This window comes from Brachyistius frenatus, unplaced genomic scaffold (genome assembly GCF_029030835.1).
Source record: "Brachyistius frenatus isolate BFR_SWC_R1_liver_20210118 unplaced genomic scaffold, ASM2903083v1 Contig_11, whole genome shotgun sequence".
Classification (NCBI taxonomy): Eukaryota; Metazoa; Chordata; class Actinopteri; family Embiotocidae; genus Brachyistius; species Brachyistius frenatus.
In genome coordinates, this window is record NW_027210610.1 from 4,722,020 (window position 1) to 4,750,000 (window position 27,981).

A 27,981-nucleotide genomic window follows, 5' to 3' on the forward strand; every position below is an offset into this window, starting at 1 on the left:
TGAAGTTGACGCTGGGTGGGCTTTTTAAATCCCCCCGTTCGTCATTCGGCCAGGCGAACGGGCTGAACACCTGTCGCCGGACCCGCCGACTCGGGCCGCGATTGAATTCTGTCCCCTCGCTCGGAACGGCGAACAACAAGGCAGGACCGGGCTCCTTCGGGACGTCCGCGGGGGCGCATCCCAGAATTTCACCGTTCGTCAGAGCCCGACTGGAACACCTCGCCGCTCGTGGGGGGAAAAAGGGGAATCCTCCAAGTTTAGACGCAGTCGGTGTCTCGCGCTCTCTCCGGATCTCATTTGTGGATCTTCCAGTTCCTGAGGAGGTGGAGCTTCCGGAATGGGGGGTTCAGAGAAGAGGTGAGGAGGCGGGCGGGTTGGAGTTGCCCCCTAAAGGAGGAGGAAGAGGAGGAAGAGGAGGAGGAGGAGGAGGAGGAAGAGGAAGAGGAGGCGGCTTGAAGTAACCTTCCTGCCTCCACCCTGCCCTCTGTCACCCGCACCTTCAGACCTGCAGCTGCAAACCCTGCAGAACACAAATCCTTTATTTTCCTTTCGTTCAGACTTCCGATTACAAAAGGCGAGTTTTAATAAAGACGAGGCGACGACCCGATGCACTGAAAACACGACAAAGCGCTCACTAATAACACTGCAAAGCGAGACCACCCGTTACGTGTGAAAAACGGCAGCTATTTAATTATTAGGATGTATGGGCGGGGGGGGGGTGGTCGTTGTTGAAAAGAGTGATGAAAATAATTCACGACAGCAGACTTTGAAGTAAATTGCAAACGTCGCCACGAAGACGGGTCGTCGCACCCGGGCTGACGCGCTCCCGTCACATCTCTCTCTGCCTGCTTAACACCGAGTCATTTTGCCCCACCGGCACTTCTGCTGCACGGCTTTGCCTCGTCAAAGCTCTCGTTATATCTTCTTTTCTTTTGTTTTGTTTTTTCATTTGAAGCTCGCGTATAAAGGTGATGATTACAGAATTCTTTTACAGCTGAAAAATGGTGCTAAACTGCCATTTAGCCTAAAGTGACCCGCTTTCGTGGTAAAGTCTGTAATTAGGATTCATTTACTTCAAAGTCCTTTTCACTTATTTTCCTACTTTTTCCCGATGACCAGACGTCTATGAAAATTTCCAGAACACCCTATCAGCCCGTCATTATCCCCGGCCTTCGGCCACCCCCTCCTGAAGTACGACGGTCCACGTTGGATTCTTAATGAAAGGCACCGGTGCCCTTTTTTTCTTTTCTAAATGTTAAAGGGTTAGAGACAGCATACGGTACCTCTGTTGCCTTTCCATGCACAGAGAGCAGACAGAGTGTGAGCCTCACTCCTGGAGCTCTGTCAGAGCCACGCAGCATGCAGCTCGATCATCCTTACTCTGGGCAGGGCCGTCCACGCCGCTGCCGGTCGTCATGCTGCGGCTGCGGCTGGTCAACTTCTTGAGCTCGCTGGCAAAGGAAATGACTTTCTTTTTGTCCTCTCGCACCTGGAAGCAGAAACAGATTCACGTCATCCAAATGCCCACGCACCACAAGATATGTGCCGGTAGGGTTGAAGTCGATTCCTTCTTCCTCATTATTCTACAGGCGGATCACAGGCTGAGCAAGCACGGATTACTTTTTTGTTTTTGTTTTTCCTTAAATGTACTCTTGTTACTCCTTCCTTCCTTTTTTTTTTTTTTTTTTTTTTTTTTTTTGCTGTTTCTGTGTTTTTGTTGTTGTTGTTTTGTTATATCATTTTTTTCCCCCACCAAATAAACAACTTACAAAATCATTTAACCTTTATTTAATGAGGCAGGACATTTTAACAAATTATTTCCAACGTGTCACAGCCAAAGGCCTCGAGTGTAAAAGGATGAGGACTGAATAAAATAAAAATAAAAACATGCAGCGCAAACGCGTAGGAACGATAAGCAGATAAGAAATTAACACTACGTAGAAAAGCGCAAAAGGAAACACAAAACAGCAGCGTGGCATGCAAAAGGTGTTAAAAAAACAAACAAACAAGGGTTGCAGCGACAGGTTGGAAGATACAAGCCATTATGCATTTTAAATATAGCAGCGAGCGTGCAGCAGGAACATGAATTATTGTGAATGAAGAGCATGTTAAAAAATAGTCACAGAATTAGTGCGAGCGCGTACAAAACGGTCTTTTTTTTTTTGCTTTGTGCAACTCGGCGCATTTTGTTTGCACGTAGCGGTGGTCACAGTTCGTGGCGCAATTTCAAATCCACCACAAAACGAAAGGGCAAAGTTCAAAAACATGCTGAAAGAGGGGGATTTCATCCACATAAAATAATATTTTTTTACATAGGTATACATATTTATATGTAAAATAAATTGTGTAAAATAAATACACTGAAAAACAAAAACTAAAGAGTTTCTAGCACTGGAAATTGATCACAATGTTCAGAGCTACCTGCTCTTTGAGTTTAAGAATGAACTTCCCCGCGCCCCGCCAGCGGTTCTGAGCTTGGTAGACACACTCGTGATCCAGCAGCGCTCGCTGAAGGGGTTTAGTGGTGGAGGACCTCTTAGAGCCAGCGTCCTTGGTCACTTCCTCCATCAAGAAGTAGTCACATGGATTGGGATTGGACAGGATGCTGTAGGAATACTTGGCCTTTGATAGTGTCTGGACGAGAAAAAGAACAACACAGGGAGAACATACTTTAAAAAGGGGCAGAAATCTAAAAATTAAAAAAAAAAAAAAAAAAAAGAAAAAAAAAAAAAGCAAGCAATTTCTAGAACTAGAACTGGAGAGCAGCGTTCGCTTTGTTTGGTTATATGATGTACAGTATTTGGTGATTTTCCCTTTTAGTTACAGTCACTGGGAGTTCAAATAAAAGCTCCCCAGGCTCACCTGCTGTATGATGTCCTGAGCGGTGCTGTAGCGTGGGGCCTTGATCACAGTGTGAGGCTGTTCCGGGGAAACTTCATGGACCTGGACAAAGAACATATCATCCTCTCCTCCCCCTCCTCCCCCTCCTCCTCCTCCTCCTCCTCCTCCGCCTCCCACAGTCATGTCCTCCTCTCCCTCCAGCTCCGGGTGTTTCTCGTTTAAGTTCTGTAACAATAAAACCACAGACTTGACAGTAAGTAGGTAGATCGTATCCCGAGCGACAAACGCGACGCTCACTTGTACGAGACAACCACAAGGGGGCGCCGCAGTCTACATGACCAAAGGCCTGGCAGGTAACGATTCATGACGATACCAATATCCACCCAGAGGTCTTTCGAATGTTGGTTGTGAATGAAATGAGTCTCCGTGTACCTCCTCTCTCGTTTTAAGGCAGATCCTCCCCACATATCCGTCCTCACTGCTCCAGCCGTGGACCAGCCGCACCACCTCCTCCTCGGGTGCGAGACATCGATGCTGAGCACAGCGCTTCACGTCGCTGCGCTCCTTCAACAGAGGACCCTTCTCCTCGCACAGGAAGTGCTCGGACACGTGCCCCGCTGCCGCCACAACCTGCGGAGAGGAGAGGTGACGCTGGAAGCGCGTACGACACGCGACGATACGACGAAACCTCTCGGGAGATAAATATACTGACCGTGTCCAGCAGCTGTTTGGCGGTGGTCTGCTCCGTAACACAGAAAACCGTGAAGGGCTCAGGACCGGGAGCTCCGTGCACCGTCACCCTGTGCTGCCGGGACGCGTGTTTCTCCTCCGAGCTGAAAAGCTGCGTAGGAGGGAAGGATCAACGAAAGTGAGCCGAATTCAAATTTAGGTTCACAGCAATAAGCGTGTGTTTCATCGAGACGGTTCTGAAGTGCAGTTAACTGACCGAAACGTAGTCTGAACACCAGACATGCACCAAGTCTCACCAAAGATGAGGGAGTAGCTCCCCCTGTAGGACCTTCTTCTGTCCTGCGGCTGTAGATAAACAAGCTGGACACTTCAAGTGGCTCATTATGCTGAGTCCTTAACTGGACATGTCTGTAACCTGAAACACATTTTGACAATACATTATCCATCACTACCGAATACTGTCGTCCCGAAAGTGCGTAAGGTCGACACTTCTAGAGAGAGAGAGAGAGAGAGAGTTTGGGTTATCGGTTTCATTATTGCTGTATCTACACAGGCTAAATCCTTCCTTTTATCAGCTGCTCAGTATCTGGAAGTCCTACCTGGTTTGAGGGCTGGAAGAGGCAGAGTCCTCTGAGCGGTGGTCTGGGAACTGTTGTTCTCCACCACGGCGAATCGCAGGAAACACATGTCTTCAAAGTGCACGGTGAACTGAAAGTGCTCGCTCCACATGGGGTTGAGGGTGTTGCGGTGGATGGGTTTGGTGCGGAAGTGGCAGCTGTCGATGGGCATGCCCAAAACATCCACCTCAATGCAGGGGCTGCCGGCGGTGTTCCCGGGACAAATGTTCTGACCGGACACAATCTGAGGGGACAAAGAAGGGAAGAGGCGCGATATGACGAGTGAGCGTGAAAAATCAATATCACGTCGCGTATCAAGAGCACTTTCAGTTAGCCCGATTAAAACCTAGTTGGCATTGAGAGGCATCGGGACTTTAGCTTCTCTAGAAACACTGCGAATGTACTGCCAAATGTACATTTAAACAAGCTGCTGACAGACTACCTGAAGCAGCAGAGAACCTCAGTTTAAGGTAATATATTTATAAATGAAATGACTTACTTTATTAAAATACTATGTATTTGAGATATTTACATATAGCATTTTTTTTTTAGTCCTCTCTCTGTGGTTCCTTTTCATAGAATGAAGGAAGAACTGCATTGATCTGGTGCCCAAACATGGTGCCCACGTCAAAAAAAAAAGCGTCATCACAGAAGCAAATGAAAGAGTCATTAAACGGTAGTTACTGTACGGTTTGAGATCCTTTACCAAAGATATCGATTATGTATCTCTCTTGAAGTGACGGTAAAAAAAAAAAAAGAAAAAAAGAGGAGGGCGGGAAAATGCACAAATACTCAGGAAGGAGTGAAGATGAAAATGCGGAGAGAAACCAAATGAGGACGAAGCGACCGTTGTGATCAACGTCCCACTCTGCTCAGTATCTGAACTCACCGTGAGGGAATAGACAGCGGGGCTTATTTTCTCCACGTCCCTCTCCATCGGACAGAACTGCTGATAAAGTGGACAGCTCCGGTCCCATAACACTGCCGGCTTCAGCACATAGCCACAGCCACCGTTGGCCTCAAACAACGCCGTGTTCAAGTGCATGGGGAGGTCTGGGGAGAAGAGGAAGGGAAAAGGGAAAAAGGGTTTTGAAGTGATATCATGAACAAGAATTATTTTTTTGAAGCACAAATGTGAAAACCTCAACTTGTAGCAACGCTCCTCAAGAGCTTTACTAAAATAAGTATCAAAGACAATCATCTATATTGGATATTATTAACCGCAGTCATTTTTCCCCGTTTGATCCATTTCAATATATTTTGGATGTTAACTGGTGCAAATCAAACACATGAAAAGAGTATCCGATAGAGAAAACCTGCACGTCTGAGTGCATTTACTGGGTGAACTTTAATTCCGAAGGGAGAAAAATGATTTAAGAAGCAGAGGAAGACAGAAAAAAACATGAAAAAAAAAAGTGGGAGTGAGACAAAGATTAATGGAGAAAGAAGGAGGAGATATGTTTAAATGTAATATGCCTCTTACAGAAAAAAAAAAACAACAACTTCATCTGCAGAGTCCAGACAGCAAACTCTGACAACAGGTAGAAAGACAACCGAGAAACGAGATGAAAAACAGTACAAGACACAGAAGACCAAAAGAGAGAGAAACAAGTAGACAGAATTAGGAAGACATTTAGAGAAAAAGGAAGGAAAGAGGAGTACCCAGTACCAACAATTTCTTAAAAAGTACTAGATAAGATATGATTTCATCTGTCACTTTTTATAAATATAACACAACCGAATATAATCTAAAATTGCCGTTTCTATCTGAAAAAAAATGACGGCAGCTGGAACTAGAGCCTTTCAGACAATTTCAAGGCCGTACAAAGTTGTAAAAAGCGAAGCTTCATCATGTGGAACTGAGTAGAGCGCATTTGTCATCCCCCCCCCCCCTTTTTTTAAACTTTTTTTTTCCACTGGCAACCATTTGGGACTAAGTGATATTTCTTAAAGAAAGTATTGCTTGTGAGAGCCCAATTCCTAACAAGTGCTGTCGGAGTGAGATGTGATGTTCCCTCGCTTATGAAGGGAGAAAAGCCGCTCTGTACGCCGTCCTCACCGTCGGTCTGATAATTGAGCGCCACCAGTTGGATTCCGTGCAGCCAGAAGAGCAGCGGGTTGGGGTTCGTGGAGTCGATCCTGGTGGCCGCCGGGTACGTCCGGAGCAGCTGGCACACCGTGTGCTGGATCAGCTTCTGGGAGTAGCGGCGGCACAGGCGCTTGGCGGCGTTCTCGTTGACGGAGGAGATGTGGTAGCACTTGGGCGTTCGGATGATGGCGCTCAGCGAGGTGGGGGGGTTGAGGACGGGAGACGTCTGCTGCTGCTCCTCCCAGCTCAGCCGCTCAGAGCCACCTGGAGGCAGCACAGAGAGGGAGATAGAGGGAGGGAGGGGGAGGGAGAGAGAAGGGGAGAGGGAGAGAGAGAGAGCGAGGGGAAGAGGGAGCGGGGAAGAGAGAGAGGGGGAGAGAGAGAGAGAGAGAGATGGAGAGAGGGAGAGAGGGGAGAGAGAGAGATGGAGAGAGAGGGAGAGAGGGGGAGAAAGAGGGAGAGAGAGGGGAGAGGGAGCGGGGAGAGAGAGAGGAGAGAGAGGGAGAGATGGAGAGGGAGGGAGAGAGAGAGGGGGAGAGGGAGAGAGAGAGTGTGTACATTAGGGGAAGTGCATAACAAACATTCTTAATACTGTGACTCCTTCATGTGGGTGGACAAGAAATGATCCTAACCTATGATATCACATTTCTCTTTAGTCTGTATCGCACTATGCCAGCTCCTTTCTTGATTTCCTTCCGTTGCACCCGTGCATCAATGTGCATTTGTTTACACTCATTCAGATACTCTCCTACTAATAATCAGCACCCATCGGTCCTGCCCACCTTTCCCGGGAGTGCGGCCCTGGGGCGCGACCTCCCCTGTTGAGCTGCAGCGAGAGGGAGCGGTGCCAAATATGGACTTCCTGCTCTTTCCGCGGTCCTTCCCTCTACCAGAGCCGGCCGGCGACAGCGTGGACAGGCCTGAGTTCCCACACAAAGGAAGCAGACAGAAGAGAAAGGTCAATAATACCACACAGGCAGACAGAAGAATGATCACATCAGTGTTTTTCTCCCTCCTCAGTTGAAAAATTCAACAAAAAAAAATCATTTTCTCCAGCTGCAGTCACTTTCTATCATGAAGAACTAGCTGTGCCTCTCAGGCAGCACTCCAAGTGCATTTGTCTCCAAAACTAAGCTGATTTGTTTTTTCAATTTATACCATTACAATCAGAGCGCCGTGTTATTTTTTGCTAAATAAGAAGTCTCTATTCGTCCTGTATTTCCGATATTTTTTCCAGACAGCCTGTTGTTCTGTAAAGGAACTTTTTAGATTATGCCAGAAATTTGAAGGTAGACACGTGGCCAAGAAAAAAAATCATACTTCATTTTTTCCCAAAGAACTTGTTTGTTAATGGTAATAAAAACCAATGCCATTACATTATTGTCTATTAATTACAACACTCTGCATATGTATATATTTGAATATTAATAATCTATTTCTAATTTTGGCAACAATTCCCCTGTCTCCTTTCTTAAAAACATTTGATATGAGAAATGTCACTTGTATTTTCTGAAAGGCAAGTACTGTATTTAAAAAAAAAAAAATGTTTGTACACAAGTATTTACACGTAAGCATGTCTATCTGAAATCACTCCAGACAACATACGACAGAGACCAGCCTGCTGTCTGTCTGAAAGGAGCCACTTACCCTGTTTCCTCTTTCTTAGATCTCAGGTCCCATGAAACAGTAAACAAATAAAATACCAGTGGAAACACAGGCGGGTTTATTAGGGCAGATGTCATTTAAAGAAAAGAGGAGATTAAGAGAGAAGAGGACACTTGAGGGAGGACAGAGACGATAAGGGGGGGGGGATATTTCAGGGTCAAAGAGAAATATTTGAGATAAATGGGGGGGATGAAGACGGATCCCCATAAAGAGGAAATAAGAGATGTTTTATCGGCGCACAGAAAGCAAAGTCAAATGTTTTGAACTGCTGAACTGAGAGCACTTTCAAGTAAACAGATAGTCCCACTTAAACCACTTTAACTTACAGCAAGGCAATTAAAAGTGGAGGGTGACACGTGAGTAAAGGCTGTAGATTCAATTTGAATTAGAGCACCAGGACACCCCCAAAACATCTTCTTACTGTGGAGTATAAAACAACTCTGCTGTTGTTGTGTTGTTCCGGGAATAACAGCACCGCTACATAACCATATCTTTCCCATAGGGACAAGAGGATTCATCATCTTAGTGGGTGTCCTGTGTGGGATAGGAATGGAGTGTGACACAAGGATATCAAATGTCCCCCAATGCAAAAAAAAAAAAAAATAGCAAAAACATGGGGAAAGGTTTGACCTCTTAAATATAACATGGCAGTGGTTTACGGTGGGACGAGCAAGAAAAACCAAAACAGAAACCAAACTGACAGCATCTCAAAAGTAGAAGATGAAAGAGTGGAAGAAAGATGTCAAGGAAGAATAAATCACAGCAAAACGTCTGTATAAGAAATGTCTGTTCAAACGAGAAGTAAAGGGAGAGAAAGAACTGTCTGAGAGAGAAAGAGAGAGAAAATATTCCCTACCAGGGAATTTCACAGCCTGGCAGTAGATGACAAGGTCAGACAGCTCCTGGGCAATCTGTCGACTCTCCTTCTTGTTCTGAGGAAGGTAGAACTCCTCGCCCAGCTCCATGTCAAACACCTACAGGTGGAGGTGGACATAGGCCATGGGAAACACTCAAATGGGATCAAACTTCGATGCCAGGTTCCTATTCAAATTTCATACTTTAAAAGCATCAGCACATTTAACTTTACTTTTTTTTTTCTCCACTTGATTTCAACATCTTTCGTTAATGTAATCTTTTAGCAAAAAAAAAAAAAGAAGACTTTCAAGCATTGGTTTGAACACTGAAAATACCCACTGGCACCTGTTAGCTTCAATCCCCCCCCCCCTCCCCATTGTGTTTTCTTCAATTGTAGGCATTAAGTCATTTTAATACCTTTCCTTTGCTCTGTGTAGTGCTGTCAGCCTTCTTCATCCTCTTGGGTATTTCATCGACCGGATGCTCCTCTTTGTCTGCGGAGCTCTTCCCCTCTGGCTTGTCATCCAGGATGTTATCTGTACGGACAAAACAAGCAATTATTGAAAAAAATAAAAAATAAAACGCATGATACTGGGGCTTCACACCAAACAAACCACATGTTAACTTGCTCAGTTGCCAACGTACGACACATGCTCAGCAGTTGTTACTTTGACACATAAGGTCAAAAACAAACAGAGATGCCACACAAACTAATTGAACTGGCATAATATGAAACCATCTGGAGCTCATCAATTAAAAGAAAATTGATGCAGTGTTTGTGACATGGCTTAGAAAAGTGAAACCCGGGAGGAGCCGAGTGTGCGTTAACATGAAACCACCTTAAGGGATGCCTGTCAATCCAACAGGTTAACATCCAAAGAAACCCTCGTTGAAGCCCATTTTTCCTCCTTAAGCACCAAATCTGTATCAATAACAAGTTCAGTCAAAGTATATTGAAAGTAATTCCTGCTCACAATCCCCAATCCTTATGTATAGAAGCATAGCAGACCAAATTAGATCCAGTATATTTGAGGCAGAAACTGATCTGCCAAAGATCCATAAATAAAAACTGTGCGTCAGAGTTGGCGTCACCAGTAAGATGTACATCATATCAGAAGAGGTCAATTTAGCATCTGGGAATCTACTTCTTGTAAAAACAAACTGACACACAAACTTGGTATTTCAAGTGACAAGCTGAGTTTTTTTTTCTTGTTACTTTCATGAAGTGAAAGTCCGCTCGAATTACCTGCACCTTTTTGTATATTAGCTTCAAGAATTTAAATATTGGCGCTGTTGTTGTTCTGGTAACTTGTATTAGTAAGTTGATGAAAGGAGATGAATGAGACCACAAGCATGTGTTTTGAATGTTTGGAATTTCTACAGAAGATCCATTTTCAAACTCTACAGCAGTTCTGCATTTTTTTTTCTTTCCAGAGATTAAGTGTTTTTCTTAAAGGACTTTTATTTTGTGAGTCTAGCTCTTCTGCACAGCGTCCAACTCAAGTGGGAAGCAATCTTTACAGGTGGCAACAATTTCACAACAATTTTAAATAAAAGAAAAGGTGTATATTTATCTAGTGAATTAATTCCTGACTCCCTGCAGAGCTCATGAGCATGTTTCTTAAGCAAAGGGCCACAAAAAGCACCTCCTTGCAAATATTCAAAGCAATGTCTCTCAACTGTAAACAGGAGCAACAGCAGGGAGTTCTTCCCTTTGCTCCCAATACTCCTCCACATTGATCACAGCCAAAACCACAAAAAAGCAGCACATCAGCTGGAAAACGCAAAAGCTTTTTATCACAGAAAACTTGTTTGATTCTTGACATTTGAAATCTCCCTCTTTGAAAAATGGTTCAGCAACAGAGTTGACCCTGAATGTCATGCTGTAGACAGAAGCCAGAGAAGTGAGTTGGACCAGACTGTGACTGAAGGGAGCTACCATTCAACCGGACACGGCAGCAACTTGGCAGCTTAGTATGGAAGTGTTTGTATTTGCAGCGCCAGCAGTCGTTGCGCACTAAACGAAATGGAGACAGCCAGGGTCGAGTATGGGCGACTTAGTCCAGGTGTCTTGGTTGCCTGTTAATATTTACCGTTTAATTATTTGGGTCTTACACGAGGCCTAAGCAGCAAAGCTGAACCAGGCGACGAGCTTTAGATTAAAAGAGATGTTTTTTGAAAGGTCCGTGACCGGTAAGTTCCTCCCGACAGGGACAAGCAGAGTGCAGGGTTTAGGAGGGAGCAGTGCTTGGGACTGGGACCCGGACAGGGTAGTTTCCCCTGGTCTGTTGTTTAGTGCGGGGGCAGCGTAGGGCCTGAGAAACCAGATGGCTTTGTTTTGTTTCCCTGATGAGCCTGCCCAGCCACTGGCGAGGTCACAGACAAATACAGTAAGGAGGGAAGGAGGAAGGGAGGTGATGCGTTTGTGGGAGCAAGACATTTTGCAGACAGTATGATCTTTAAACACAACAGTACGTGAAATTCAAAAAAAAAAAAAAAAGTTGCCTGTTATTTTGTTATATATTCTTTCATTACCGCGAATATTTCAAGGACAAACATTCTAGAGGTAGACGGTATGTTTCCATCCTGTCCTCACTGAGCACTGCCTTCATAGCAAAGCAGCCTGTTTCTTAAAAAAAAAAGGACATCGACAATGTAATGTATCACACAAGCAGACACACAAAAACATAACGCACCAAACATGTCCCGAGTTACCACGGACAGCGGTACCAGGTTACTGTTCACGATTCATAGAGGGAATACATTTAAGTAATATTGGATGATGGATGACTGCACTTTAATATTACTTCCACTCACACATGGCACAGGAAATATTGCTGTGGCAAGCTAGGAGGTTGGGATGCTTCATAACATAATCTAAAAAAAAAAAAAAAAAAGAAAGAAAAAAAAAGTGTGCAAACTGTTATTAATTAGGCCAACTGCAAAGCACAGCTTGAGTAGAACCTGTGCTAACACACACGGTTGTCCTTATTTTATTAGCTACGGTGGAGGGTGAGGGTGAATGTGCTGCAACAGGCGTTAGCACAGTGTTAGCACGTTAATCATTTCTCATTCTCGTCACACAACACAACTTCCAGAATTTTTCTTTTTAACAAATAGATTAACTTCAATACTTGTTTTACTGGGTTCCAGATATTATGCAATTCAACATTTTGAATTGCTGGTTACCATGCAGGATAGCTGCAGCGCAGCAGCACATAACCTGGTGTCCACAAAAAGCAGAAAGCTTGCAGCTACGGCAGTAAGCATGAAACGATGCATATCACTGGTGATACTTCTTCATACCAAAATTTCCTCTGTCGATATTCTGCAGTGGTAGACCAACACAGCAAGTAAATTTGCATCAACAAAACATACTATCCCTGTAAAACCTAACGGCGATTGGGTAGCAATTTGAAGACACTAAAAAGGATTCTATTGAGATGTTGAAACTTTGTCAAGAACAAAAAGAGTCACTGAAAGAACACCGGCTGCCACTGCACAATACAAATAGAGGGAAACAGTGGTACTTAGAGAGGCGCCTCAGAGCTGTACATTTACCTTCAAGGGCATACGAGGCAGTAGAGGCTGTGAGGCCATCAACTAAGTGGAAAACAAGTGAGATAAAATAGGAAAAGAAAGGAATGAGAAAAGTGTCAACATAAAAAAGAGATTTTAAGTGTTAAAAAGGAGAGTGACAGAATACAAAAGTAAACGGACCTTGATTTAAAAGTTACAACACAAGAATCAACATTGACTTGAATTCTTGTGTTAGTTTTGTGTTTCACATCACAACCCCCCGAGCAGTTCTCCTTACCATCTGATAGAGACTCATAGTCATAGTCATACTCGTCTTCTTCTTCTTCCTCTTCCTCATTGGCATGGTTGCTAGGTGAAGTGACCCCCAATGACCCGTTGCTTGCCTGAGCCTGCATGTGAGCCAGCTGATGAGCCTGTGAAAGTTTTAAAATAATGTATAAGGAAAAGATGGCCCTGTGTCCAAAGTATGATTTATACCGAACCATTAACTGCCAATATACAACCACTTATCCACAGAAAATCTAGAGAGAGTACTGTATAGCGAAGCATATTGTTTTTTTTCTAGGTGATAATGGTGTGATGGGGTGTACATTAAGGCCATTCATCTATTATTTATGTATGACAGCGGTAAGTATTCAATTGACTAAAGTTGAGTGGAAAGTCCTTTACAGGATAGAGTTTAAAGAATATAAATTATGTACATGTTGATAGATATGAATGTGTATGTGTGGACAGGATGTGTTTTCTTCTTAACCTTCTGTTTCAGAATATCCACCGGCGCCTGGTGGGCTTTGAGCTTCTTGTTCTTGAGTAGGATCCTCCCACGCAGCTGCAGCGGCGATGGCAGGTGAGGGTCATCGCTGAAGTCGCTTTCAAAAAGAAAGCGTGTCACGAGACGTTCCCCGAACACCGTCTAATGAAAACATATTTGAACATGACAGACGATGTCAGTGGAACCCGGTCCAAGCAACAGGAGGGAAAGAAACAAAAATTGCAGGAGCTGCAAAAAAAAAAAACAACAACAAAAAAAACAATCCTCAACTAAAGTAAGTAAAAGTGCTTTCATCAATGCAAAACCACATTACAAATAAACAAGACCCTGGTGATGTAAGCTGGCCAGAGGCACAGAGCTGTCTGAACATAAAAGACTTGTCTTTATCAAACTAGTCAGGGGTCGGTCTCCCGGGAGGATGAAACGCTGGGAAGTTTCGTTAGATGAAAGCACAATGATATTCCATGATATATCTGTCGTGCCCAGATATGTGTGGCTTTGAGTATATAGTATAACTTGAAGAAGAAGATGATGAAGAAGAAGAAAGGGACAGTTATAGCCTGAAGATCAGAAAAGGAAGCTTCAGGCTGGAAGTCTGCCAGTTTGAATGCCCAAAGCAGCTGAAAAAATGTGGTCAAGGAAAACAAATGAGTCGAGTTCTGCTCTTGTTCAAAAAGTGCTGTTGTGAGTGCCGCTGCAGAAATGACTTCTACGTGTTAAGTTGAGTATTGGGGTTGTACAAGAAACTGACTGCTTGACGGTGTAGTTGTAAAAAGATTTAAAGCAGGGCACTACTTAAAAAAAAAAAAAAAAAAAAAGAGTATGGATGCTTAACTAAACCCTTTACTTCAGTTTTTTTGTTGTATTTTTCACGCCCTAAATTTGTGTAGCTCGAGAACATAAACAAAGATGGAGACATGTTCTACTTGTGAGGTTATATATCTTAAATCTTAAACCTTAAATGTTTGAACATTAGTACTAACGGATGTATATTGTGATTGAAAAATGACAAGGTGACTATAAAGAAAATCCTATCTTTGTGAGTCACAAATTCTGATACAGTTGCGTCCTACCTTAAAGATTTCCGCCATCTTGCGTTGCTGTGGAAGGGAGCAGTGGTTCTCTATGGACAGGACGACTGGCATGTCAGAATTGACAAACGCAGACCGGTTAATTGCTTCCACCACATCCTGAAGGATCATGGGAGAGAATAAATTCTTAGAAACAACGCTGCGAGTCAAATACGTGACAATAAAACAAATCAAATTTCCTAACACCCTGAGTTACCGCTTCAAATTAAATACAGGTGTTGTTCCAAAAATCGGGCTAAATGAATCATCTCGTGCGAAAAAAAATTCTGATTGATTTGGTTTTCCGAAGCGAAAGGATTTCTGCCAGCAGTGCAAATTGTGTCTGAAGAAACGGTTCTGCTCTAGAAACTTTCACCAAGTTCATGACATGAGGCAGGGGAGCGGAAACTAAGGAGAGCCCGCGATTGATTATTCTTTTCCTTTACGAATCAAATTACTCATCGTGCGAGTTTCTGACCTTGAAGGGTATCTTAGTGGTGAGTGTGTGTCCGTGGTAAATGACTGGCATGCCATCATCTCCATCCCAACAGTCCAGCTCGACACTCCTACAGCCTTGCAGCAGCACCTAAGCGACCAAGACATTCAATAAATTTGTATCAACTTCAAAGAAACGGAAACAATATCAGCATACTGGGTAAAAAAAAAAAAAAAAAAATGCAAGTAACCGTCTGGTTTACCTGGCTGTAAAGCTCAACCGAGGACTCTCCTTTGAGCTGGTGCCCAGTCAGATAGGTGTTATGAGAAGACTCGATGTAATAGTAGGATAGAGGGTACTGGAGCTCCTCTGCATTTATCCGAGATTCCTCATTACGAGAAGCAAAGTTCTCCTTGTCCATCAGGAACCTGGTGCGACCGGTAGCATGGTTAGGTAACAAAACATGATGCTTTTGCCCTGACTACATTTAACAAGCACTCACTACGATGCAAGTCAAAATGCACGATAGAAACATATCATGCAGAAACAACTACTTGTCAAGTTGTTTTGCAATGTCGTCTTTTATATGGGTTATAAATTTGGGATGCGCTTCAATGCCTTTCAAAATATCAGAATTTTTACTATACCTCGCAAAACCTTCAAATGACATCCAACCCATTTGTTTCATGGTTGACGAGGGCTCAAATTTCTGCGAAAGAAAACAATTTGGGAATTTATTAAATTCATAAATCAATACCAGGCAGTTTCTCATTTCTCTCTACTCTTGACAACGATATACATTCCTTTTCTCAGCCATCTATCCATCCACTTCAGTGCCATCCTCGCATTCATTGATCCATTCCAACATCCCTCCAGGTATCAAACTGTACCTGTATAATGCTGAGTATCTCATCGTAGCTCAGGTGCTCTCTCTGACAATTGACTAAAAAGTCATTGAGCTGAGGAATAGCCAATCCCAAGACACCTAACGATGCGTTCTCCACCCCTGTCCCGTTGGTCACAATGCTGGCCGCTGCGATGGCATCCGAGATCTGCTTCTGGTTGTCAGACATCTGCTGCCTCGTCCGGATAAACAGGCCAAGGTCAGCACCGTTACGGGTCAGTAAGTCTGAAGAGAGAAGAGGAAGAGATTAAGAGGAAGGACGGAAAAGCACCTGCGTGCACGTATTTCACTGCTGTAACTTTTTGTTGTTCTACCGAGGTCAGGCTGCAGCCCCGTGTCTTTGTCGTCTATCCTGAGGTTGGTGTAAAGAGGAGATGATTCCGGGTTTGAGCGACTGCAGGGGACAGCGAAGTTGTCAAACAGCTCCTTCAGGTCTTTCCTGCTTCGGATACTGTGGACAAAACAACAGAACTGACAAGTTCATTTTAGGATTCTTTTTGAATTTCTAATGCAATCACAGTCTGTATGCACATCAAGTACTGACTTAGATTAGCAGACTAAAGCTTTGTAGATGATCTGTGTTAGTTCCAGTTTTGCAGACATTGCACTTGAACAAAGGATGAAGCTGCACAGTTTGAAATACATTTATTTGCCTCAACGTTTCTTTTGAGAGCCAAATTGGGCCGAAGTCACTTCTCTGTAATCTGAGTTAGATTCATAATTAACAATTCAAAAACCCTTCACATGATGGTTTCATGTAATACAATTCAGCAACCGACTTCATAAAATAAAGGATTTTTGAGACCGATCTACTAAAGCAGTAAAATTGGTGGCTGTAGCTGTGCATGAGCAGGATTTAAAAGGAAACTGCAGCTGATGAGAGGATACACCACAATCTCAGAAATGAGGACGGCTGTTATGGGAATAAACCTTTGCTTATCAAGGCTTTTGTGTCCAGTCGTTTAACAGGAAAAGCTTTTAAACAAAACTATTTATCAAAGAGACAAGAATCCTTAGAAAATGTCCTCAGCCTGATAACCCAAGAGGCATTTGTTGAATTTGTTTTAGCCCACTGTTTTTGGCGGCATTTGATAAGAACATATTATATAACAGGGGGGAGTGAGATGGCAAAAATGCTGAATAGAACATGTATATGTATAATTTGATCCAGATTAGCCGGTTATAAAACAGAAACATTAATCAAACGTCTAAAACTTTGAGTTAAGAAAGCAAAACTGAAACAAAACGAATGTAACAGCACACCAAAAATGTCAAAAAGAAAAAAACATCAATCACATCATTTACCTGAACGACTTGAAAAGCTCCACAAACTCAATGAAGCTCATCGTGCTGTCAGAAATCATGAGATTCTGGAAGCCTTTGAAACAGCCTTTACCTCGGCCGTGCCACGACCTGCTGCTCCAAGCTCTGCAACTCGCAAAGAAAAGGAAAATATATTAAACTATATTTTAAAAAAAAGAAGAAAGTTTTAGCTCTCAGTGGGGTCAAACCGGCACAACTCCGCTCTTTTTTTTTTTCTACATACCCTGGCTGTGACTTGGCAGTCCCTGAAAGGACCGGAGAGGATTGTGGACGGGACTGGCTGGACCCTGCCATGCTGGAGGAAGAGGAGGAGGAAGAAGAAGAGGCTAGTAATCCAGAGCTCCTATTGGATGAGAGGGAGAATGGTCCAGGGAAGCTGTCTTCTATGGAGGCAAAGAACACTTAGAGTAAGTAAACATTACACAAACCTGTACACCACTTTTGTGTAGTCTTTTGGGGTATTAAAATGTTAAGTCCAAACCCACTGAACTGGCCAAGTAACTTCTACATTACACGCAGGCGTAATAATCTAGCTTCACGCTCACTGCTACGGATTTTTGATGCTTTCTGTGAAGTTAAATAGCTCTATAAAACTTCACCTGGGTCTTCCTGGTCGATGCTGTCAGACTCTGGTCCGTTTCGATACAGTCCTTCCTTACAGCTCCGTGTTTTCCTGGAACCCATCTCATCATCAGTGGCGTCCCCACTGTCGCCCTGCGTTGCGCGAGTAAACACAGATAATACAAATGAGCAACTGCTCAGCATTAAAATCTCCATCTGTGTGAGTGCTGTATGCGTAACAGGGAATGTAACGTAGAACAAGACCTGGCGACCAGAAGTTAGCTGTATGTGTAGTGTATTGAATTCTGAGCCATCTCTGAACCACCATACTCTGAAGATTGCATTATTACAGAAAACAGTAGAAAACACACCAAAATCTACAGGTAAACCTTTTTTTTGACACAGACTACTTAGTTGTGTTTTATTAGGAGACTTGGCTACATGTACTGTCGTCCGTTCACTGACAGACAAAAGTAACAGAGCCTGTTTATTTACTGACCCTGACAAGAGCCTTCTTCTTCTTCTTGGACTTATCGTTGATGCCCAGAGAGCTGTTTTTCTGGGTGCCCGGTTTCTCCACACCACCTGTACCCATGTTCCACCTCCGCCCACCAAAAAGCTCAATGGCCTGGGCTAGCGTAGGGCCTTCGTACCTGCCATCTTCCTAGAAGAGATGAACACAGAGACAGGGAGTATTAGATAGACAGGAAGACAGGTTAAAATAAGCATGGTTTAGCAGAAAGCTCTCCTTTAATTTCAAATTTCAAATGACATGATCCTCAGTTTTTCCCAAGCAAAATAAAGAGGTGAATACAGGCAAAATGAGGAACAGTATCATGATTTCTAAATGTTTTATGGATAGCACATTTGGGGCATTTAGATTTACGGAACAATGAAGAAAAAATCTGAGCCACATATTGTCTAAAAGTGAAAATATAATCAAGCTGAAAAATGTATTTTGATGGCCAATGCATCTGTCGGTCTTCAGCTTTAGAGAGAACTGCTGAAAATGCACCAATAGTACTTAGCTTTCACTTTGTCCAAAAGCCCATTAGGTGGCTAATGTAAAAACCATACATTATTAATTCAGAAATTGATGGAAAAGAGGCACGTGTACAAACAAAGTATTGTTGAGGAAACAGTTCAAACAGAGTTTACCTGATACAAACTGACATACTGTCTCCTCAGCCACTGCAGCCTTTGGTCGGGAAACTTCTTCAACTTCCTGGTTGCGTTCACCAACTCCGATAGGCCCTTGTGGAGCATTTGTGCCGTGTGATTGGGGGCCACAAAGTGCAGGAGTCTAACGGCATTAGATTGGAGATTAGTTCAATATTTAGTAAACAGTAGGGCGTTTCAGCAATGTATCCGCGTTGCAATGCATCAGTGTGTTTCAAAGAACAGCACTGGTGGTACTGAGGCGCCAACCTGTTGTCAGTGGTACTGAGACCATAGAGGAGAGTAAGACCATTCTCCTCTACTGTCATCTGGCTCAGCTTGTTTTGCAAACATACAGCATGGACATCGACTGCCTGATGACCCAGAAACACAGCCTGCACATTCAAAGAAACACAATGTCGTGAGTACATCTGAACTGTCAAATGTTATCCGAATGCAAAACTGGTTAATAATCCTACAGAATCAAATCTCTCCACTAAACTCAAGGACTGAAATATTCATTTTTACCATCTAAAATATCTAAATAGTATGGTTGTTTTCAACAAACCTTCACCACTCCAAGGTCCAACAGGCCTTCTGCTAGTCCTGCCACTACAGTGTGTCCTAATCCCAGTGGTTGCTCCGTGGGGGAAGCCCCTACACTTTGAGGCTTACCTGCAATAAATCAACACATTTATAGTACGTTTTTAAATGACGTAAAGGCATAAGAAACTGAGGAACTCGCAGCCAATACACAGATTTATGACCAGTTTAAATTGTATGTGTAACAAAAGTCATGGGGCTTTGTTTTAATTATTAACTTGGAACCACCTGTTGTTAATATTGACATAGATTCATGTCATCATTTGTTGTGTTCACAAAAAAAGGTCAATTTTATTGTGGATACACAAATGCAGGCTGCAGTTTAAAATGTAATATTGACACAGGAAAGCAGAAATTTACATATATTTGTTTTTATTATGGATGCCCATTTTTGGTTTAAAGATTAATAATAAGAGAGGAAATGGGGTTGGTCTGGTTGAGATATAAACATACTAATCATATTCAAAGTTGACGGTTGAGAGCAGAAATGTTCCTGGCAATTATTTCAAGTTCATCTTGAAATATTCTTGAGCAAAATCAAAAGACAGCAAAGGTAAACTGACTCAACGGTGAAAATTATACGTATATAATGAATAAAAAACATCGGAATATTGAAGTCAAATTTAATAGCTTGATAAGCATATTTTTTTTAATCATTAAAATAATATTAAACAATAAAATTGACCTTTTTTTGTGAACACAACAAATGATGACATGAGTCTATGTCAATATTAACAACAGGTAGTTCCAAGTTAATAATTAAAACAAAATAACACAAAAGAGATAAGAATATGTTAATACTAGGCTCTGTTGAAATTTACCCCAGGACAACGTTGTGTTATCAGGCTGTAGTCGCAGCAGGCAGCGAGCTGTGAGGTGGCTGTCCTGGTCATAGTGAATGACTGTAGCACCCTGCAGCAGAAACTGGTGAACGTCTGGTTGTAGAGACAACACATACCTAGAAAAAGAGAGCACAAAGGTTGTTACACGTCTGTTGAGGCGCAGTCAGTGTGCACGTCTGTGTGAGAGCGTGTCCTACCAGGGAATGAGCTCCGTCCCATGGCTAAAAGCTTTGTGCGTCTCCTCAGTACCCTGAAACTCCGCATCTTTCACCACCGGCTCAGACGACAAGTCGTTCTCTGAATCCGACAGGTCTCCAACCAAGAATCTGAGGATGAATAGAAGTTGGGTTCCAAGAGCACAGATGAAAAAGATTTGAAAAACAAAATTTTGTATCTGGAGTTCAAAGTTTTTGTTTGCATAAGAATCTGCAAAAGCACGTTTCTGCATTCAATTTCAACTACTGCAGCCAACCCGGTCAGGCAGTTATCTATAAAATGCGCTGAGGTCCAGTCAAACATAAGAAATGACCTCCATCTAAAGTGTGGTAAACAGAACAAAAAAGTATTATGTTGACAAAGCAAAAAAGCATCATGCATTTGTTCATTCCTTCACAACTAAACACGCTTCTACTCAAAGCTGCAACTTAAACCACGTAGATGTTAGCAAACACTATTCAAACTCCTGGAACTCTTATTGTAGAACCACTTACAAAACACGGTTTGATTCTGACGTTGTCCTAAGAGAATGGGAACTAGAATAGGAGAAGGAAACAAAGAAGGTGGAGAAGAAGTGTGAGAAGTAAAAAGAGAGGACAGAAAGGTTTTGAGAATCTTCTTAGGAGAAAAACAACAAGTAAAAGAGGATTCCAGTGGGAAAAGATATCCAGAGCGCAGGAAACGAAATCCTAAATGTCTTTGATTAAGGTGAAATGTATCCGTGACAGATGAACACTGCACAACTAGCCAAAGCTCTAACATGAAAGAATATGTATGAGTTCAAGAGACAGAGAGGATAATCCAGGTTTCCTCAATACAAATGTCAGAGGTCAAAGCTGGAATGAAATCAGTTTTCTACACGGTCCAAATTCCAGCTGGTGTTATTAGCTTCTTGTCACCGGCGTGCTGAGAAGTACCAGAGGTCTGTTCCTTCCTGTGCTAACAGGAAACTAACCTGTTATCTTTATTTCTCTGTACCACAGGGCTTTCACTTCATCTCAGTCACAATCTGTGAATGTGTTCCTTCACAAACCCATTGTCCTGAGCTGGTGTTTATAAAAAAAAAAAAAAAAAAAACAACGGCATAATAAACCAAAAACCAAAATGTTTAAAAAAAAAAAAAAAAAACTGCAGCATACTATCAAATGATACATAATGTTCCCGTGTCCTCGAGGACACTTAAGCGTCTCGCAAAAAAGAAAGAAGAGGAACTAACTGATTACGGCAGCGGTCTCTGAAGGAGTTGTTTCTGGACGTAGGAGTTGGGCCAGTAGAAGAGGGACTGGTGGACGCTTCATCAGGATCCTCTGCCTCCAAACTACGATTACAAGATCTAAAGAGCAGGAAGGGTGAAAGTCAGACGGACAGATAAAGTTAAGAGCAGGGGATTAGAGAAGACTCTGTGAAACACTGTCACTTCCCAGGCTTTACTTTTTGAAAACATGTTTTCAAGGATGACTGTGTACCTGATAATCTGGAGGATGTTGCTGACGGTTGCTTCTTTCTCCGGGACGTGCAGCCCGTCCGGACCCGACCGAGACATGAAATTGTGCTGGCCGCTGTAGTCGGACACAAACTGAAGAGAGAGAGAGACAAAACAGACCGGGACGGATTAAACTAACACGATAACTGATCCTCGATGTTTGGCTCCGTTACATCAGAAGTGTTTGTGCATGCTTGTGGGTGTTTACTGTACCTCGATCGAGTCCTCTGTGTTATCTGGAGATGGTTTGAGGCTGATGATGCTCGCTGTGCCATCCAACGCGTCACTCAGCTCCTTTAGAAAAACACCACAGAACGGCACCACCTATAAGTGTAGAGATGGAAGGGACAAAAACAAAAGTCACACTATCGCCACTGTTAAACATCTTTGGTCTCAAACTGCTTCTGAGCAAGCAGAAAGCCACCTTGCATCCTGGGATATTTAGAGCCCTGGTCACGACCTTCTTGTACTCGGAGGAAGACTCGTGCTGAGCCATGGCATCCTTCAAACTTCTCATGGTTTCGATGTCTGACTGGTCCATAAACTGCCACATCTTCAGCACCTTGCGGGACCTGAAGGAGGAAAAAAAATAAGATAATAATAATAATAATTTCTCATTGAATGTAGGAATGTGTACATTATCTGCATATACAGCACGTGAGCGTATTTGAGTTGTCTGTGTGTGATTTTAAAACCTGAGTCCAGCCAGGAACTCCATGACACCGTTGTAGTTTCCCATATTCCAACAGCACTTAGCGACATGGACCAGATAGGAGAAAACGTCTCTCTTCTCCTCCATGGATCCTGCTGTCAGGACGAGCCACGTCACCCACGAACTCACCTGCGTGTTCAGAATTTCAAATATAATATTACTAATAGTTGCTATCACTCTCAAACTGATAAAGAAACACTTCCATTGTGTTTGTAAGCCCTCGCTTTCTCTGCCAGGCTTATCACCCAGGGAACTCAGCGGAGGAAAGGCACAAGTCTTCATTAAACAGAGAGAAGCTGTGCCTTGTGGACAGTCGTACTGAAAATATCTGTTTCGGCGTATTTATTCACCTTTCAATTGAAACCCATTTTCAATATTTAAAGTAAAATTATTTTTGAAAAAGAAAAATGCTTCTCTAATGCTAAAATATGTCATTAGCCTTTGTGCTGGTGCAATATTCTCCACATCGACATGATCATGTTTTGATAGCCATGTAAGTGCATTTGTGTGCTGTTAGCTGAGTGTGTCAAAACCCAGTGAATAGAAGATGACACCCGCAGCCACATTATGGTCAGCTGAAATTCTTTAATGTGTGCGGTCTTATTTGTGCTCATGAACTCTGGTCCAGAGAACTGTGTCTAAAGTAGTAAAGTATGCACAAGATCGGGCCAGCTGGCCACACACTGACACTAAAACACACATACACACACACACACACACACACACACACAAACTGAGATCAGATGTCTATCAGCTGCGCTCTGTTTCTGCGCTGACTGCCCTCAAGCACGCGCAAAGCACACGATGGCAGAAGCAGATATATATCTGGTTCAGCTTCCCTTCATGTTTTTTTGGGTGGCGGACGCACACACATACACACACATACACATGCACACACAAACCCAGCGTACAGGAAAAGCTTCTAGCATCTTTGTCTTTATGCACACACACCCAAGCACGCACGCACACACACACACACACACACAGAAACTCCCTAACCCCCTTGCAGGTGGTAAAAACATCCCCCTGGCCCAGAGATCTATTTCTGGGTTATGCAAGGGTCTGTAAAGCCCACCACGGTCTGACTTCACAGGGACTAAATAAAGCCACAAACACAACACACGTGCATGCACACATACACACACACTGACATCAAAAATATATAACAACGCACACAGTTTCACATGGATTATTGTTTGAAGTCGTTTCCATTCTGACACTGCCCGATGAGACAATTTTCAATAGATTCATATAATATAATTTACAAATAGTTTAACTGAAACCGTTTTGTTCAAAACACAATTTTATCATGATGAACTGCACAAGTTTATCTTGGCGTTTTATTTTCCATCAGCAGACTTCTTGTAATTAGATAGCTTTTAAAAAAAAAAAAAAAAATTTTTAATAAGCTCATTTAATTACAGCGTAAAAACCTCTCACTTGTCCCCATTGTCAGACAGATCAGATACAGAACATCAGGTTCAGAAAATCTCCCCCGGAGCTTTCCAGGATGCAGCATTATCACTTCACTGGTGCAGACGCTTGTTCTAGTATCTAATGTAAATGGTTTACTGACAAACAACCCTGCTGCTCTACAGTCTCTTATCTGCTACACCTCGGCTCCGTGCGAGCCAGGATGTGGGTACCACGCATGAAAATCTTCTGCCAGTCACTTCCAGCATTATGACATAATGCAAAAACCCTGTCAGCATCGAGCTTGAATTACAATCACCTTCCAAACCATTCTGATCGCCTGCAAAGCAGCTTTTTGAACTGCCACAGATCAAGGGATCCTGCCGAGTTGGCATCTCTTCTAATATTCCAGATAGAAAAAGTGTGTACTCAGTGTTGAGTAGGACAGATTATAGACAGGATATGAGGAGGCATATATATATATATATATATATATGCATACACACACGAGAACAAGAGATTTCAGTTAAACTGTGGAAAACCTGACCTCAAACAAAAAACCTCCCTTACATACATGACAAAGGTCTTATCAATAGCTGCTTGACAAAACTTCAAACACACACACACACACGCACGCACGCACGCACGCACGCACGCACACACACACACACACACACACACACACACACACACACACACACACACACACACACACACACAGAACTGGAGATGGGTACAAGCTGATCCCCCTTAGATGTTTGTGTATGTGTCCGTCCGTCCGTCTGTCCGTCTCCATCCGTGCATATGTTATTAGTTGAACTATAAGGGTCAGTTTCTCCTTGATACAAGAATTACATAACCAAGGCTGACAGAGAACTATTACAAACTCAACGCACCAGCACATACCGGTCCCGTCAAAGCTAAACACTGCGGACAGACACAAAGAGCTCCCAAACTGCTCACCATTCCCTGCCTCCAAATTTTCTCTTCCTGGCTATCCTTTCTAACTACTTCGTGTTTCACTCCCATACATGGCTTGAAAACGAACAGGATAAAATAAAAAAATAAAAAAATCAGGTTTTTGATTTGAATTAACAAAATGTTGTCTCTCAAGTGGGGAATGGAAAGAAACCTTAAGCTAATAAGTTACAATCTCAAAGCAGTGGATGCAGTCCAGGCCGGGGCTGTAAGATGTTAACCAGGGCAGCTTCCTGAAATTATCTCAAAAACACTCACTTTCTTCTCTCATAGTAGAATCTCCAGTTGGATCATAGATTATTTTCCTACTTAGACAAGCATTGCTGCTTCATTACTTTTTTTTTTACCTAAATGTAAATGTTTGAGGCAAAAGCCGTTTACTTACAAAGAACACTAATAAAAGGAAAATAAAAGCTGAGATGCGTGAGTATTTCATGATTATTAAAATAGCGGCTGATTAACTAATCAGTTGACTGACTGATGATTTTCAGCTTGAATTAGAAGCGTTCAAACAATCCAAAAACACAACGTTCTCTCTGTGACAAGCGGCCGGTAAAGAACAAGTGAGAACGTATCGAAACAAATTTGCAAAATCCAGGAACACACATTGCTGAGACAAATCTCAAACAAGCTTAACACAGCGCTGGTACAAAGTTCAAAGCTAGGACGGGGCATGCCACGATGTGATGCCACATCAGGGCTTCATCAGTGTCTTCGGGGGGGAGAATCCCTGTTGTCATTTAACTCTTGTTGCACTGTGCCCATATATGGCTCCACTGCACATTTGGCAAACTATTTTTCACGTCTCTCCTCGCCGCCGACTTAAATGAAAACCAGCTGATGTTTAAGGCATGCAACTTAAAGATGACATCATCGTCCCCGATCAATCTCCCTCCCTCGAAACACTCGTTCTCAGCAGTACGGTGTTGGGGATTGTTTACTCTCGGGAGTCACTCGCCGTGAAAGCCAGAAAGCCGGGGAGTATAACTTTAGCCACCTTTACAGCAACGCCAGTGAGTTTGCTTGCAGACGCAGAGTGTGCGCTTCGGTCACGAGCCGATACGTCGGTACGACTCGCATTGAAAACACAACAGTGCGAATCTAGTTGGAGGAGAACACAATTACTGCTCTGCTATTACTTTCAAACTTTCAACATTGGTGTTAAACTGCAAGACCCACGTTCTTATTGTTTCAGACAATGTCTTCAGTGGGAGGTCACCCGACTCATTCTGGAACGGCTTTTAAATCAATATTTGACCACTACTTGACAAGTGGCTCTCTTTCAGCATGAAAACCATCTGCATAAAACTGTGTTTTAAAACTGTGTTTAAAGAGGCATTCAGGAGAAATCCACAACATTAAGCTATTCCGCATGGCGTGCTGATTGGTATCATCATCTCTCAAGTGATTTTATCCAGACTGGAAACATGTAGTGAAACCTGAGCTTTTAAGATAAAGACTGACTGCGCACGGTTACTGTGATGAAATCCCCGCGGCCATTAAAATTCGAACTGGTCTATTTTGTTTAAAAGGTCACACCTAAAACAGTAAAAGACATACGGATGTTAGGATTGAGTAATCACTTTATGTCTGGCTACATGAACATCATGACCAGTGGGTTTTGCCTTCTTAGTTTTTCATTCGAAAACAGAATATTCCTACAGTGAAAGTAGGGAAGTCAGTTTGGGAGAATCAACCTGACAAGCATTGACGAGTGGAGTCCTCACCTCGTTGAAGCGTGCCACCAGGTCCTCCACAGCGTTACTTCGCTGAGCACTCCGAGTAGGCACGGTGGGAGCTGACAGCGAGGCCTTGAGGTTTGGGTGGCGTTTAGTTTGACACTCAGGACTGCCCAGGTCTCGAGTGAGGAAACAGAGGTAGTCCAAGGGGAAGACCTGCAGACAGACACGCACTCTTCTGAAACCGCCGTGATTTATTACAAACAAGCTTTTCTTACAATCTCCTTTGATACTCGTCCTACAAGAAACAGTTTGTCCATCCTTCTTATGATAAAATACTGCTGCATAAGTTAATGAATGTTTATTTCTTGGCCAACATTTTTTTTTGCTTGGATGCCCATCAAATATCGTTTAAATTTTATTTTGGAAAACCCTATAGCGACAATATTGTCAATATAAAATTTTTTTTTTTAAATTCAAATCAATATATGGACACCACTCACATGGTCAGGAGGTTTTTTTTAATCCCCCGATATGTATAATATAATATATATATATATATACACACATATGTGTATATTATTATTATATATTTCCTACCTGCTGGTAAAGCTGCTGCTCCTGCTCAGTGAGGATACAAGCAATCTCCTCGGGGAACTGAACAAGGTGTCGCAGCTCGGCCAGCTCCTTACTGATCCCACTGACGCTGGGAGGAAGAGAGCTGCTGCTGGTCATGCTGTTGGCCAGCTGACGCTCTTCATGAACACAAAGAAAGAAGCACGGAGAGACAAGAAAAAAGAAATCATTAATTTTACATTATTTGTTCAGGGCATATAAACATGCAGCTTGTATTTTGGTGAAGAGAGAGGAAGAAAGACAAACCGATACATGAAGATGAAGAGAGTGAAGAGAGAAAAGATTTATGAGAAATGAGGGAAAGGAAAGCAGAGACCACTCATGCACATACCGACGAAAAAAAAAAAAAAGAAGAAAGAAGGTAGAACAGGAATGGCGATCAAGAGTGAACGTTATCTACTCCGATGTTTCCTTTTCACCATGAAAGTTTAAAGCCTCAATGAAATGCGATTCTCTTTTTCAGCATTAATGTGAATGTTTCAAGTCTTCCGATCCATCGTTCCCTGTTTATCAAGCACTCTCTGTTCCTCAAGCCATCAAGAAAAAGCCCACTTCCCCCTCTGGAAGTAAACGGCACTGATCACCTGCCAGTTCCTGTGTTTGGATTTCAGTCAGGTCCATTAGTCTATCTGTTTACACATACACACAAATGGAAGGTCGTCTTCATCTCTGCTAACAAAGGACTAATGGACAGTTTCTAGACGGGTGCTAGAACTGCCAGCTAGACATACTGTACATTGTCAGGATCAATGCAACATAAACAGACCTTTTCCACCGCAGGAATTTTGCCAGGAATCATTTTAGGGACCCTTCGAGGAGTTTCACCTGCATTTAACTGAAGAACCTGGCAGATCCTACCTGCTTCCAAAAAACCTGCGTTCCTAAAGCGGACTATCGA

At 42.8% G+C, this 27,981-nt stretch overlaps 1 protein-coding gene across 1 annotated transcript in view; it reads right to left on the bottom strand.

The window, feature by feature from the left end:
* Positions 1-435: 435 nt before the first annotated feature.
* Positions 436-27,981, bottom strand: part of plce1 (phospholipase C, epsilon 1) — a 75,638-nt gene continuing 48,092 nt past the window's right edge. The window contains exons 8-46 of the mRNA XM_069691697.1: positions 27,048-27,202; positions 26,496-26,663; positions 22,361-22,506; positions 22,090-22,237; positions 21,879-21,989; positions 21,649-21,758; positions 21,399-21,515; positions 20,677-20,718; positions 20,164-20,292; positions 19,946-20,082; positions 19,090-19,196; positions 18,792-18,916; positions 18,522-18,666; positions 17,863-18,027; positions 17,402-17,516; positions 17,026-17,185; positions 16,785-16,907; positions 15,794-15,930; positions 15,466-15,704; positions 15,223-15,284; positions 14,838-15,003; positions 14,618-14,725; positions 14,143-14,259; positions 13,052-13,210; positions 12,575-12,710; positions 12,319-12,360; positions 9,175-9,293; positions 8,759-8,876; positions 7,020-7,157; positions 6,208-6,501; positions 5,038-5,201; positions 4,131-4,392; positions 3,828-3,946; positions 3,554-3,682; positions 3,274-3,471; positions 2,863-3,066; positions 2,422-2,634; positions 1,284-1,489; positions 436-520 (exon numbers count right to left, since the gene is read on the bottom strand). Of these exons, the coding sequence (XP_069547798.1) occupies positions 1,328-1,489; positions 2,422-2,634; positions 2,863-3,066; positions 3,274-3,471; positions 3,554-3,682; positions 3,828-3,946; positions 4,131-4,392; positions 5,038-5,201; positions 6,208-6,501; positions 7,020-7,157; positions 8,759-8,876; positions 9,175-9,293; positions 12,319-12,360; positions 12,575-12,710; positions 13,052-13,210; positions 14,143-14,259; positions 14,618-14,725; positions 14,838-15,003; positions 15,223-15,284; positions 15,466-15,704; positions 15,794-15,930; positions 16,785-16,907; positions 17,026-17,185; positions 17,402-17,516; positions 17,863-18,027; positions 18,522-18,666; positions 18,792-18,916; positions 19,090-19,196; positions 19,946-20,082; positions 20,164-20,292; positions 20,677-20,718; positions 21,399-21,515; positions 21,649-21,758; positions 21,879-21,989; positions 22,090-22,237; positions 22,361-22,506; positions 26,496-26,663; positions 27,048-27,202 (5,489 nt within the window). The 3' untranslated portion in view covers positions 436-520; positions 1,284-1,327. The remainder of the gene's footprint in view (positions 521-1,283; positions 1,490-2,421; positions 2,635-2,862; positions 3,067-3,273; positions 3,472-3,553; positions 3,683-3,827; positions 3,947-4,130; positions 4,393-5,037; positions 5,202-6,207; positions 6,502-7,019; positions 7,158-8,758; positions 8,877-9,174; positions 9,294-12,318; positions 12,361-12,574; positions 12,711-13,051; positions 13,211-14,142; positions 14,260-14,617; positions 14,726-14,837; positions 15,004-15,222; positions 15,285-15,465; positions 15,705-15,793; positions 15,931-16,784; positions 16,908-17,025; positions 17,186-17,401; positions 17,517-17,862; positions 18,028-18,521; positions 18,667-18,791; positions 18,917-19,089; positions 19,197-19,945; positions 20,083-20,163; positions 20,293-20,676; positions 20,719-21,398; positions 21,516-21,648; positions 21,759-21,878; positions 21,990-22,089; positions 22,238-22,360; positions 22,507-26,495; positions 26,664-27,047; positions 27,203-27,981) is intronic.